Source organism: Chiloscyllium punctatum, chromosome 36 (genome assembly GCF_047496795.1).
Source record: "Chiloscyllium punctatum isolate Juve2018m chromosome 36, sChiPun1.3, whole genome shotgun sequence".
In the NCBI taxonomy this organism is placed as follows: Eukaryota; Metazoa; Chordata; class Chondrichthyes; order Orectolobiformes; family Hemiscylliidae; genus Chiloscyllium; species Chiloscyllium punctatum.
In genome coordinates this window covers 39795871-39809228 of record NC_092774.1, presented here as the reverse complement: position 1 = coordinate 39809228, position 13358 = coordinate 39795871, and the positions used below count along the sequence as shown (strand labels likewise).

At 48.2% G+C, this 13358-nt stretch overlaps 2 protein-coding genes and 1 long non-coding RNA gene across 3 annotated transcripts in view; 2 read left to right on the top strand and 1 right to left on the bottom strand.

The window, feature by feature from the left end:
• The window catches only part of LOC140460440 (uncharacterized), a 252860-nt gene that overhangs the window by 26378 nt on the left and 213124 nt on the right, over nt 1-13358 (top strand). The gene's annotated exons all lie outside the window — the stretch shown is intronic.
• LOC140461044 (uncharacterized) overlaps nt 1-13358 on the top strand; it is a 153147-nt gene that overhangs the window by 23424 nt on the left and 116365 nt on the right.
• LOC140460433 (uncharacterized) lies at nt 59-7839 on the bottom strand. Its single transcript, XM_072554988.1, has 2 exons — nt 7700-7839; nt 59-1692 (listed from the first exon to the last, which is right to left on the bottom strand). The coding sequence occupies exon 2, from the start codon at nt 1288-1290 to the stop codon at nt 574-576; it is 717 nt and encodes a 238-aa protein (XP_072411089.1). The 5' UTR covers nt 1291-1692; nt 7700-7839; the 3' UTR covers nt 59-573.

Below are 13358 nucleotides of genomic sequence, written 5' to 3'. Positions count from 1 at the left end.
TTCAGGTAATCTTTATTATGACCCAACTTTGTTACAGCTTCAGAATCTCCCAGCAGAAAGGCATAGAAAAAGTAACATTTTTTAAAAACAGCTCAAGGTCAAAGTGCACACATCCCCTGCAACTCCTCACTTTCTTCATTATTGGTCACCACCAAGTTGTCCCTTTGTAATTGTTTCCTTGGTACAGCCTTAAGCCGGGGGATGTATTGCCTCACTCAGCAATTTCAACCCGTATCCTGTATCCAAGTTCGTTGGATGGGCAGTGTAGAGTCAACCACACTGCTGTGGGTCTGGAGTCACGTGTAGGCCAGATCGGGTGAAGGATGCAGCTGGGACGACTGAGTGAATCTTCTCCCACGATGACAGTTTCCTTCCCTAAAAAAAGAACGGAGTGAATCAGATGGAAGTTTTCTTCCACCCCCATCCCACCAAAAATAGTTTCATTGTTAGATTCTGAACTCCAGATTTATGACCAAATTCTGATTGCACCATCTGTCATGGTGGGAATCGAACCCAGGATCCCCGGAAATGGGTTGTTAGTCCAGTTGATAATGGCACTCGGCTGTCATTCCTTCAATCCCCCTGCGAAGACACGTGAACCTGCTGGTGGCTCCGCAGGTGGGAGGAGCGGGTGAAGGCCTTCCCGCAATCGGTGCAGCTGAAGGGCCTCTCCCCTGTGTGGATCCGCCGGTGCCTCAGCAGGTCAGAGGAATTGCTGAAGGCCTTCCCGCACTCGTGGCATGGGAATGGCCTCTCCCCCGTGTGGAGCTGCCGGTGCCTCAGCAGGCTAGTGTAATTCCTGAAGGCCTTCCCGCACTCGGTGCAGCTGAAGGGCCTCTCCCCGGTGTGGACACGCTGGTGGCTCCGCAGGTGGGAGGAGCAAGTGAAGCCCTTCCCGCACTGAGAGCAGGTGAACGGCCTCTCTCCCGTGTGGACCCGCTGGTGCCTCAGCATGTGGTAGGAGCAGATGAAGCCCTTCCCACACTGAGAGCAGGTGAACGGCCTCTCCCCCGTGTGGACTCGCTGGTGCCTCACCAAGTGGGAGGAATTGCTGAAGGCCTTCCCGCACTCAGGGCAGCTGAAGGGCCTCTCCCCCGTGTGGACACGCTGGTGGATCTGGAGGTTAGTGGAATCGCTGAAGCCCTTCCCGCAGACAGGGCAGGGGAACGGCCACTCCCCAGTGTGGCTGAGCCGATGAATCTCCAGGGCAGATGGGAAACGGAAGCCTTTTCCGCAGTCGCCACATTTCCATGGTTTCTCCTCGGGGCGGGATTCCTCGGGTTTCTCCATGGCCGAAGCTTCAGCTGCACACTAACATGTGTGGAGGCTCTCCCCACCGTGAATTCCTCTTCCCAGACCGTATAACTGCTTCAGGCTACACACTCAGTGCACTGCAATGGTAGGGTCTCTCATCCAGTCCCACTGATGCTGAAAACGTACTGAGACAGGAACCAAAAAACTTTGCTCCTTCTCATAGAATCATACTTGAAAATTGTTGTGGTCCCGATGGACTGAGTGACTGTCAGACATTGACGTCAAAGTGAGGACTGCAGACGCTGGTGAGTGAGATTCAAAAAGTGTGGCGCTGGAAAAGTACAGCAGGTCAAGCAGCATCTGAGGAGCAGGAGAGTTTCAGGCATAAGCCCTTCATCTGTTCATTTTGAAACTTCCGTCATCAGATCTTGAAATACTCTGTAAAAAGAGATTACAAAAGCCATCACTGTCAGTGCAGGGTAGAAATTCTGAACGAGGAATTCTACTTTCTGTGGAATATTCTTTTCTTTTGTTATTCCACAAAATTGAAAGCACAATCCCACTCTCTTCCCCCCCCCCACCCCACCTGTTCTCACTCCGCTCTAACTAATTCCCCTGAAGGTGCTGATTCTTACAGGGGCAGAAAAGCAAAAACGTCAAGACTGACATCTCTCTGCATTTTGGATAACTCCACAACACTGGGATACAGTTGACAGTGAGCAGGTCTGATTCTGGGAAGCAAATACAAGTGTGTCAATTCATGGGATAACCTGCAAAGCAGCTATTTGTGGAACAAAATGGTTAAGGTCCCCAGGAAGGTGGGAGCAAATTGAGACATCAAGGCATTAACACCGACACACCTCAGTGAAACTCTTCTGCTCCCAGTCAGAGCAAAACATCTTTGAAAGCTGCTCTGAAAGTCCAGTCTTCACAACCACACTTCTGCTTTCACCGAAGACAATTAGTCATACAGCACAGAAACAGGCCTTTTGGCCCAATTTGTCTGAGCTGACCAGGTATCGTAAATTAATCTAGTCATATTTGCCAAGACTTGGCCCCAATATGGACTGGCACCTGGATTAAATTGGGTTGGCTATCTGTTCGGCAAGAACAAGTTGGACTGAAGGGTCTGTTTCATGCTGTACATCTCTATGACTCCAGTAGCATGTACCGTCACTTGGCCCCGATCCACTGAACCCTTCGTATTCATACGCCTATCCACATGCTTTTTAACTGTTGAAATTGTACTAGACCCCACCACCTCCTCTGGCAGCTCATTCCATAGCTGCGCCACCCTCTCCATAAAAAGAAATTTGCCCCTGAAATCTCTTTTACATCCCCCCATACCTCCCCCCACTCCACCGCCCTCACCCGAAACCTATTACCCTCTCATTCTGGACTTCCCCCATCCAAAGGAAAAGACCTTGAGTATTGACCCTATCCATACCCCTCAGGATTCTATAAAAAGTCTGTAATGTCACCCTTCAGACTCTGGGGAAAACAGCCCCACCCCATCCTTCCGTCCCTCCTGGCCCAAGTAATTAAGAGTTTGCAGAGTCTGCTCCCTCACTGGATTCACTCCAGCTGCTACAAGTGAACAGATTCCCCCCCATCCTCTCCTTCCCAGGATGAACAGTTGTCCAGAGGGAGGGAGTTTCACTCTGAAACTGACAGGGCCACTTCCGCATTGTGATGCCCTGCAGTTTGCAGGAATTCCATCCCTTCAGAGAATCCCAAGTGTGGAAGCAGGCCACTCGGCCCAATGAGTCCACACCCACCCTCCAAAGGGTAACTCACCCTCAACCATTGCTCAATATTAATTCTCCTGACTAATACACCTAACCTGCACATCCCTGGGCACTATGGGTAATTTAGAACTGCCAATCCACCCTAACCTGCACATCCCTACACACTATAGATAATTTAGTATAGGAAATCACCCCCTAAAATGGATAAAGTTAAAAATCACACAACACCAGTTTGTAGACCAACAGGTTTGTTTGGAAGCACTAGCATTTGGAGCGCTGCTCCTTCATTAGGTGGTTGTGGAGAATAAGGTCATAAGACATAGAATTTATGGAAAAACACAACAGTGTCCTGCCACTGAAATGACCTGTTAAACAAACCTGGATTGTGAAGTCTTTCATCTTTTCGAATGGGTTGCAGGTATCATTAACATGCAAATCCCAGAACCACCTGGAAGGCACCTTCTCAAGAGAACTTAAAGTTTTATAACAAAAAGTGACACTTTAGCCCAGCTCTGCAAATATAATTCTGCAAACATACACAAACAAGTCCACGGGAGTGAATGTGTGTGTGTGCACGCACATGAGAGAGAGAAAATGTCTATTTCCATCCTGTATGTCTCTGTCTATTTGAGACTATATGCCTTCTGTTGGGGTAAGCATTGTTGTAAATCATAGCTGGGTACTAATAGTTAGATATAAGGGGAAAGAGAATTCCTCAAGTAGGGCAGTATAAGAATCCTGGGTGATCCCCATTTCTGGTTTACTTCCTAATGAACAAACATTAAACACAAGCACCTATTTATTTCAAATTTGGTTTCATTTTTCTTGTTTGATTCCCTGCTGTGACTACACTGTGCCTGGATGGTTGACAGGCTGGGAGATTGTGGGTTGGGGCTTGATTGACTGAATGTTTTATTGTTCCGGAAGGTGTAGAAGAGAACAGAGGACAGAGAAATCAGGACCTGAAATCTGAGCTGACACCAGACTACCCTGTGATCAGTGCTTTGATTAGCAGTGCCAACCCTCCACCTTTACCTAGCTTCCCATTTGAGGACACCCTCAATATTCAGGATCCAATCATTGTCATCCTGAAGCCATGTCTCTGTAGGGAGTGTCAGATCGCAATTATTCTCTTCAATGTGTGTAGTCAATTCATTCACTTTTGTCACAATGCAGCACACATTCAGACACACCATTTTTAGGATCAATTTTTGTGATCTTTAGAATCCAGTTTTGATTGCTGGTATATTTACTCTCCTTGTCCCTTTCAATTGTTCTCTGATGTTCATTTTCCACATCACTACATTACTCACCAGTCTTGATTTGGATTGGCCATAATGTCCAGGGACGTGCACGTTAGGTGGGTTAGCCATGGGAAATGCAGGGTCACAGTTTCAGAGTAATAGAAGCAGGAGTAGGCCATTTGGCCCGCCCAGCCGCTCCGCCATTAATTAAGATCACAGCTGATCTATCCATTGTCTCTGGTCCTCCCCTCCCTTCATTGTCCCAACTAGCCTTAATTCCTTGGGACAGAGAATTCCAAAGATTCACTACTCTCCAGGAAAAGCAGTTCCTCCTCCTCTCTGTCTTAAATTTACTCCTCCTAATCTTGAGCCTGGTTTCAGTTGCCAGCAGAAATGACTAGATAGGGTAAAGTTGCAATGATATTCCACTTTCCACCAAAACCTCAGATGTACCCACTCACTCGGTTGCTGTCTCACAAATGCAAAATTTCATTGTAACGTCTTCTGCTCCCATTAAGGGCAAAAAATCTTTGAAAGCTGTTCTGAAACTCTAGCCTTCACAATCACACTTCTGCTTTCACCAAAGAAGATTAGAGTCATGCAGCATGGAAACAGACCCTTTGGTCCAAGTTGTCCAGCCAAACAAATATCCTAAATCAACCTAATCCAATTTGCCTGCATGTGGCTCATACCCCTCAAAACCCTTCCTTTTCATGTACCCATCCAAATGCCTTTTAAAATTCCCCCTCACCTCAAACATATACTTTCTAGTCTTTGATTTTTCTACTTTGGCGAAAGTAACTTGGGTATTCACCCTATCCATTCCCCTTACGAAAGTCTATAAGGTCACCCCTCAGCCTCCAATGCTCTAGGGAAAATATCCCCAGCCATTTCAGCTTCTCCCTGTTACTCGAACCCTCCAACTCTGACAGAAGCCTTTTAAATCTTTTCCAACCCCTTTCAAAGTTTCACAACATCTTTCCTATAACAGGGAGACCAGCAATGAATGTAGTCTTCCAAACGTGGACTAACCAATGTCCTACACAGCTCCAACATGACCTCCAAATTCCTGTACTCTCTGCTCTGACCAATAAAGGAAAGCCTACCAAATGCCTCCTTCACTATCCTGTCTACCAGTGATTCAAGGAACTATGAACCTGCACTCCAAGGTCTCTTTGTTCTGCAACATCCTCCTTAACTGTGTCAGTCCTGCCTGGATTGCTTGACCAAAATGCAAACCACACATTTCTCTAAACTAAACTGCCACACCTTGGCCCATCAGCCCACCTGATCAATTCTCATTCATAGTGAACTCTCTTTCCTCTCTTATTCCCTTGAAGTTGAAAATCTCCACCCCAGACATTCTCAGTTTGCTCAACGTAATCCCTGCTGTACCTCATCCTAAAGGGTCTGGGCCATGCTGATTAACAGGCCCACACTCGGGGGCATTCTGATTGAAACAAAGAATACTGAACAGCCTGGACAGAGTGGAAGTTGGGAAGGTGTTTCCATTGGTTGGAGAGACTAGAATCAGTGGGCACAGCCTTAGAGTAAAGGAAAGACCTTTCAGAATGGAGGTAAGGAGAAACGTCTTCAGCCAGAGAGTGGTGAATCTATGGAATTCACTGCCACAGAAGGCTGTGGAGGCCAGGTCACTGAGGATATTTAAGACTGAGATAGAGACGTTCTTGAGTATCAAGACAATGGAGGGTTACAGAGGCAAAGTGGGCAAATGTAGCTGAGGAACCTATCAGCAATGATTGAACGGCAGAGCAGACCTTGAATGGTCCAATTTCTGCTCCGATGTCTTATGTTCTCTTGCTGTCCTGGACACAGTGTGAGAGAATTGGAAGCAGGAATAGGCCATTTGGTCTTTCAAGCCAGCACCAACATTCAACAGATTATCAGCAGATTCACAACCATCGAGATGAATAGGTTGGGACTTGTTCACTGGATCACAGGAGGTTTGGAGGTGACCTGACAGGTTTATAAAATCACAAGGGACAGAGATGAGGTGACCGCTGGGTATCCTTTCCCTAAGGTGGGGGTATGAAGATTAGGCAGCAAATTTGAAGGTGAGAGGAGAAAGACTTTAAAAAGGCAGGAGGGGCACCTTTTTGTTTTAAACACTGTGAGTGGTTTGTGTGTGGAATGAATGTCCAGACACGGTGGTGGATGCAGGTACAGTAACAACGTTTAAAAGGCATTTGGATAAGTACATGAATAGGAAAGGTTCAGAGGGATATGGGCCAAACACAGGCAGGTGGGACTAGTTTAGTTTGTGAATATATTCAGCATGGATTAGTTGGACTGAAGGGTCTGTTTCTATGCTGTATAACTTTACAACAGTTCTGTATTGGTCTTAAAACCATTTTCTTGCCTTCCCCCAGAAACATCCACTTCTTTGTTGTTCAAAATTCACATGAACTCAGCCTTGAATATTTTCAATGACCCCCTAACTGCAGGAAGATATCCCCACTTCTGAACTCAACTGGCAGTGAATGGTGTAGAAGGATGCTGAGGCCCCTTTGCACATCCACACATCATTCCTGATGAAGTGCTCGGAACCAAAATGTCGAGTCTCCTGGTCCTTTTTCCAGCCCCAAACTTTGACTCTAATCTCCAGCATCTGTAGTTCTGACTTTCTCCACATCCCAATATATCACCATTTAAACAATACATCTCCTTTCTGCTTTTTGTTTCACAGCAATGGCTATAACTTCACATTGAGATACTGCATTTGCCACGTGTTTGTAAATTGTGGTCTTCTCTACATCGGGGAGACCGAGCGTAAACTGTGGAAACAGTTCACCGAGCGTCACAGCCAGGTCTGCAGAGGTTGTCCGGACCTCCCGTTTTAATTCCCCTTCCCAGTCCCTTCCTAACAAGAACATCTTAGGCTTCCTCTATTACCACAACGAACCAAACTGCAAATTGGGGGAACAACATCCCATCACCCCCCCCCCCCCTCCCCCCCCCCCGGGCAGCCTACAGCCTGCAGGACTCAACATTGAGTTCTCCAATTTCAAATAACCTGCCTTTACACCCCCGACTCCCTTCTCAGATCCATGCCCCTCATTTCCACTCCTTCCTGCCACCAACCTGATTTGTTCCCCCATTTGACTAACCAGGCCATACCCTCTCCCTCTCTTCACCTATCCCCACTTTAGCCCCAGCCCCTGCCCCTGCCCCAGCACCCACCCCCAGTCCTGAAGAAGGCTTGCACCCGAAACATCGACTTTTCCACTTCCTGATGCTGCCTTGTTTGCTGTGCCCTTCCAGCCTCCTGTCTGTCTATTTTGCCAATTGAGACACAGACCTGGAACACGTTTCCATAGTCCGTCCCCTCCCTGGGATCACTCCCTTTCCTTTCAGTTGATGCAAGTCAACAATTGAACTCCGGAAAGAAATAGAAATGGCAAAGGGGGCGAGAAAAGAGAGTGCCGTACTCACAGATCTTACACAAAGGAAGGAATTTGCAGTCTGGGTGAAGTTCAATGTTGATTCAGAAAGAGATGTGCAGGAGTAGCAGCTTCAGAAACTCATGGTCTAACTTCAGCATTCAGACAATGCAGTGGCTCTGATTGGCAGGAGGACCAATTTCGTTCTAGTCCTCCAGGGTTCCCTATTGGACCATCAAAGGAAGGTCGCGCGCCATTTTTTGCAGAAAGCGATGAGCATGCCCTGAATTTTGCTGACAATGGTGGGCATGCGCACTGTGGTGCTGACACTGGAAAACATGCGTACTATGTTCACTGGGGATGCTGGTGTTCCTGTCAGATTTTAAGAGTCCAAATGCCAATAGGAAAAAAGGGGTATAGGCACAATTTGTTTTTCACTGTGATTCGACATTGTATTGCTTTTGCATTCTGTCTGGCTGCTCAACTTTTGTATGTCTTTTCCCCAGGTTGGGGGGCGAGACCAGAACTGGATTACATGGGTTTCGGGTGAGAGGGAAAAGATTTCTGAGGTTTGCACAGAGGGTGGTGCGTGTATGGAATGAGCTGCCAGAGGAAGTGGTGGAGGCTAGTATAATGATAATATTTAAAATGCATCTGGATGGAGCTATGAATAGGACAGATTCAGAGGGATAAGGGGCGAAATACTGGAAAATTGGTCATTAGATTAATTTAGGATATCTGGTTGGTATAGACCGAAGGGTATGTTTCTGTGCTCTGTGACGCTATTTCTAGATAGTTGGAACCAACTTCACAAGACTAGGACTAGGCCATCCACCCCTTCCAGCCTGTCCTGAGCTGTAGCCTGACTGTGCTTATTTCAGTGAAAGTTTCAGAAAGATTTCAGCAGCTCTTTTAAAAACTTGAACATGCTTTCTGACTTTAACAATGTTTCTGAATATATCATTTTAGGTATTCTCAATTTTGAAGATCAGCCATTTCTCACCCCTCCCGACTCCCAAGCAGAGTCATCACCATCTATTTTTTCTCTCTCTGTCCTTTGAAGGGCTTGATACAGCGGTCAAAGCTGGTTCGAGGCTCAAGAAAGGACGGGTGTGGTGGGGGCTGGGGAGAAAAGAGACCGAGTGGATGGGGGACAGAGAGAGAGAAAATGGACGGGGGCAGAGGGTGGGGGTAGAGAGACTAGGGGGTACAGAGAGAGAGAATAAGTGGGGTTGATAGACTGGGCGGGGGAAAGAAAGTGGGCGTGGTGAAGAAGTGGGAGATGGCACAGGGCAGGGTGACACTATGCACACGGATACACAAGATGGCCACTGAGCCATCAGTTGACCAACTTGACACACGAGATGGCCGCTGGATCACAATACGGAGAGAAACAGCAGAGCTGATACAGACACTGCCTGGGGCCACCAGAATACCAGCACAATGGACTCACAACCCAGTTGATTAGTTTAAGGCGGGTGGGGGAGACAATACTCATGAGTAATGAACACTGCCCGCCGAAGTGTCTGGGTCCAGCCAACACCTCTTATAGAAGTGCTAACAGCTTGATACAGACTCAATACCAAATGCTAATAGCCAGGGCTGCAGGAATCCCCCTTCTCAGGAAGAGCAATTAGCGCCCATTACTACAACAATGGATTTCCATGCAGACATTGAAATGGACAATGTCTGCACTGAAACTGACAACGACTGTGCGGAAATTAACAAAGGCTGTGCTGGAACTGACAAAGACTGTATCGAAACTATCAACAATTCTACAATGATTACCATAAACAAATCATATTACAAAGACAATAATCTCATTCCTGACCGATTGTATCACAAGATGTATAAAAGTTTCTTGACGTGTGCTCCGGGTCGAGAGAAGACTCGCAGCTGACACTGTGCTGTTGGGGTCTTTCTCTCCCCGGAGCCCCGGTATTTCCTTGTGCAATAAACTCTGTCATTGAACCTCAATTCTGACTCCGAGCCTGGTGTTTTTCCCCACAACAGGGGAGAGAGAATGATACGGGGAGTGGCAGATGGTTGAGGGAGGGAGAGAGAGAGAATGGATAGAGAGGAGGTGGTGGAGGCCTGGAAGAATAGAAATGGGACAGAGGGTGTGGGAAGAGAATAGATGGGGGCAGACGGACAGGACAGCAACAGGGTGAGGAATGAAATGACAGGGGTGCAGAGGGTTGCATGAGAGAGAATGGACAGGTTGTTTGAAGTATAGAGGGAGAATGGACAAGAAGCTGGGGATGGAGAGAGAATGGTCAAGGGGTGCTGTTGTTGGCGGGGGGAATGGACAGTGGGAGCTGTGGGTGGTGGGGAGAATGGATGGGGGCACTGCGTGTGGCCAAGATCAACAAGGTTAATGAAAGTCAACACTTATCAAATTGTTTCTGGAACAGAAAAACTTGCACTGGAGACTCCCAGAAGAGAGGTGTCTCATATGTATTCCTTCAATTAGTTTTGAAATATTGTTGTGTATCTGAATTGTTCAGGGATACCTGGCACATAGAGAGATGGCTGTGGTTGTTGGAGGTCAGTCATCACAGTTCCAGAACGTCTCTTCAGGAATTCATAGGGTAGTGTCTTAGGCTCAACCATCTTCATCAATGACCATCCTCCATCATAAGGTCAGAGGTGGAAATATTTGCCAATAATTGCACAATGTTCAGCACGATTCACAACTCCTCATAAACTGAAGCAGTTCAGTTTGAAATGCAACAAGATCTTAACAATATCCAATGGGCTGATGAGTGACAAGTAACATGTATGCCATGCCAATGCCAAACAATGACTCATCCCCAAAAGAGATCATCTGCCACTGCCCCATGATATTCAACAGTGTTACTGTCACTAAATACCCCACTGTCCATTGACCACAAACTCACTGAGGACGAACGATCAGTCCTCAGCAAAGGACTCACCTTCATCCCCCTCCGTCCACACATCAATGAATTTAATACATGCTGTGATGTCGAATACTTCTTCCGCCGCCTCTGCCTCCGAGCTTATTTTCACAATCAGGACTCCCTTCCACCTTCTGAGGACCCCTTCGCCCACCTCGAACACACATGCATCTACCTGGACACCTCGCAAACGCCTATTACCCGCTTTCGACCTCTTCATTTCCAACTGCCGCCGGGACATTAACCGCCTTAACCTGTCTACCCCCCTCCCCTCCTCCAACCTCTCACCCTCACAACACGCAGCCCTCCAATCCCTCTGCTCCAATCCTGACCTCACCATCAAGCCAGCAGATAAAGGGGGCGCAGTGGTATTGTGGCGCACTGACCTCTACACCGCTGAAGCCAAACGCCAACTCGAGGACACCTCTTCCTACCACCCCCTCGACCATGACCCCACCCCCATCACCAAACCATCATCTCCCAGACGACACAGAACCTCATCACCTCAGGAAATCTCCCACCCACAGCTTCCAACCTTATAGTCTGGCAACCCTGCACTGCCTGGTTCTACCTCCTTCCCAAGATCCACAAGCCTGACCACCCTGGCCGACCCATCGTCTCAGCATGCTCCTGCCCCACTGAACTCATTTCTACCTACCTCAACACTGTCCTATCCCCCATTCCAGGAATTCCCCACATATGTTTGAGACACCACCCACACCCTCCACCTCCTCCAAGACTTCTGTTTCACCGGCCCCCAATGCCTCATCTTCACCATGGGTATCCAATCCCTCTACACCTTCATCCGCTATGATCAGGGGCTCCAAGCCCTCCGTTTCTTCTTCTCCAAATGTCCCCAACAGTACCCTTCCACCGACACTCTCATTCGTTCGGCTGAACTGGTCCTCACCCTTAACAATTTCTCCTTCGAATCCTCCCACTTCCTCCAGACCAAAGGGGTAGCCATGGGCACCCATATGGGCCCCAGCTATGCCTGTCTCTTTGTGGCCATGGAGAACAGTCGATTTTCCATAATTACACCGGCACCACTCCCCACCTCTTCCTCCGCTACATTGATGACTGCATTGGCGCCACCTCGTGCTCTCGTGAGGAGGTTGAGCAATTTATCAACTTCACCAACACAGTCCACCCTGACCTTAAATTTACCTGGACCATCTCTGACACTCCCTCCCCTTCCTAAACCTCTCCATCTCCATTATTGACGACCGACTTGATACCAACATTATTTACAAACCCACCGACTCCCACAGCTACCTGGACTACACCTCTTCCCATCTTACATCCTGCAAAAATGCCATCCTGTATTCCCAACTCCTCCGCCTCTGCCGTATCTGCTCCCAGGAGGACCAGATCTACCACAGAACACACCAGATGGCCTCCTTCTTTAGAGACCGTAATTTCCCTTCCCACGTGGTTAAAGATGCCCTCCAATGCATCTCATCCACATCCTGCACCTCCGCCCTCAGACCCCACCCCTCCAACTGTAACAAGGACAGAATGCCCCTGGTGATCAGCTTCCACCCTACCAACCTTCGCATTAACCAAATCATCCGCTGACATTTCCGCCACCTCCAAACAGACCCCACCATCAGGGATATATTTCCCTCCCCACCCCTTTCCACCTTCCGCAAAGACCGTTCCCTCCATGACTACCTGGTCAGGTCCACGCCCTCCTTCAACCCACACTCCCATCCTGGCACCTTCCCCTGCCACCGCAGGAATTGCAAAACCTGTGCCCACACCTCCTCCCCCACCTCCATCCAAGGCCCTAAAGGAGCCTTCCACATTCATCAAAGTTTTACCTGCACATCCACCAATATCATTTATTGTATCCATTGCTCCCGATGCGGTCTCCTCTACATTGGGGAGACTGGACACCTCCTAGCAGAGCACTTTAGGGAACATCTCCAGGACACCCGCACCAATCAACCACACCGCTCTGTGGCCCAACATTTCAACTCCCCCTCCCACTCTGCTGAGGACATGGAGGTCCTGGGCCTCCTTCACCACCGCTCCTTCACCACCAGACGCCTGGAGGAAGAATGCCTCATCTTCCGCCTCGGAACACTTCAACCTCAGGGCATCAATGTGGACTTCGACAGTTTCCTCATTTCCCCTTCCCCCACCTCACCCCAGTTCCAAACTTCCAGCTCAGCACTGTCCCCATGACTTGTCCTACCTGTCTATCTTCTTTTCCACCTATCCACTCCCGACCTATCACCTTCATCCCCTCCCCCACTCACCTATTGTACTCTATGCTACTTTCTCCCCACCCGCATCCTCCTCGCACTTATCTGTCCACCCTTCAGGCTCTCTGCCTGTATTCCTGATGAAGGGCTTTTGCCCAAAACATCGATTTTACTGCTCCTCAGATGCTACCTGAACTGCTGTGCTCTTCCAGCACCACTAATCCAGAATCTGGTTTTCAGCATCTGCAGTCATTGTTTTTACCCAGAAACTCAACTAGCCTAATCACAGACACAATGGCAACAAGAGAAGGCAACAGGTCAGGAATACAGTGACTCCCCAAACCCTGTCCATCTTCTACAAGACAAAGTCAGCAGTGTAGTGGAATCCTCTCCCACCAGCTTGGATGGGTGCAGCTTCAACAACATTCAAAAAGCTTGATACCATCCAGGACAAAGTCGCCTGCTTGTTTGGCACCATCTCCACATACATTCACTTCCTCTGCCCCACTGTTCAGAAGCAGTAGTGTGTATGATCTACAAGACCCAACACAGAAATTCACCAAAGATCCTTAGAAAATGCCTT

Bases quoted from the DNA above. Each gene is read 5' to 3' on its own strand.
- LOC140460433 (XM_072554988.1), bottom strand. From the start codon at position 1,290: ATGGAGAAACCCGAGGAATCCCGCCCCGAGGAGAAACCATGGAAATGT.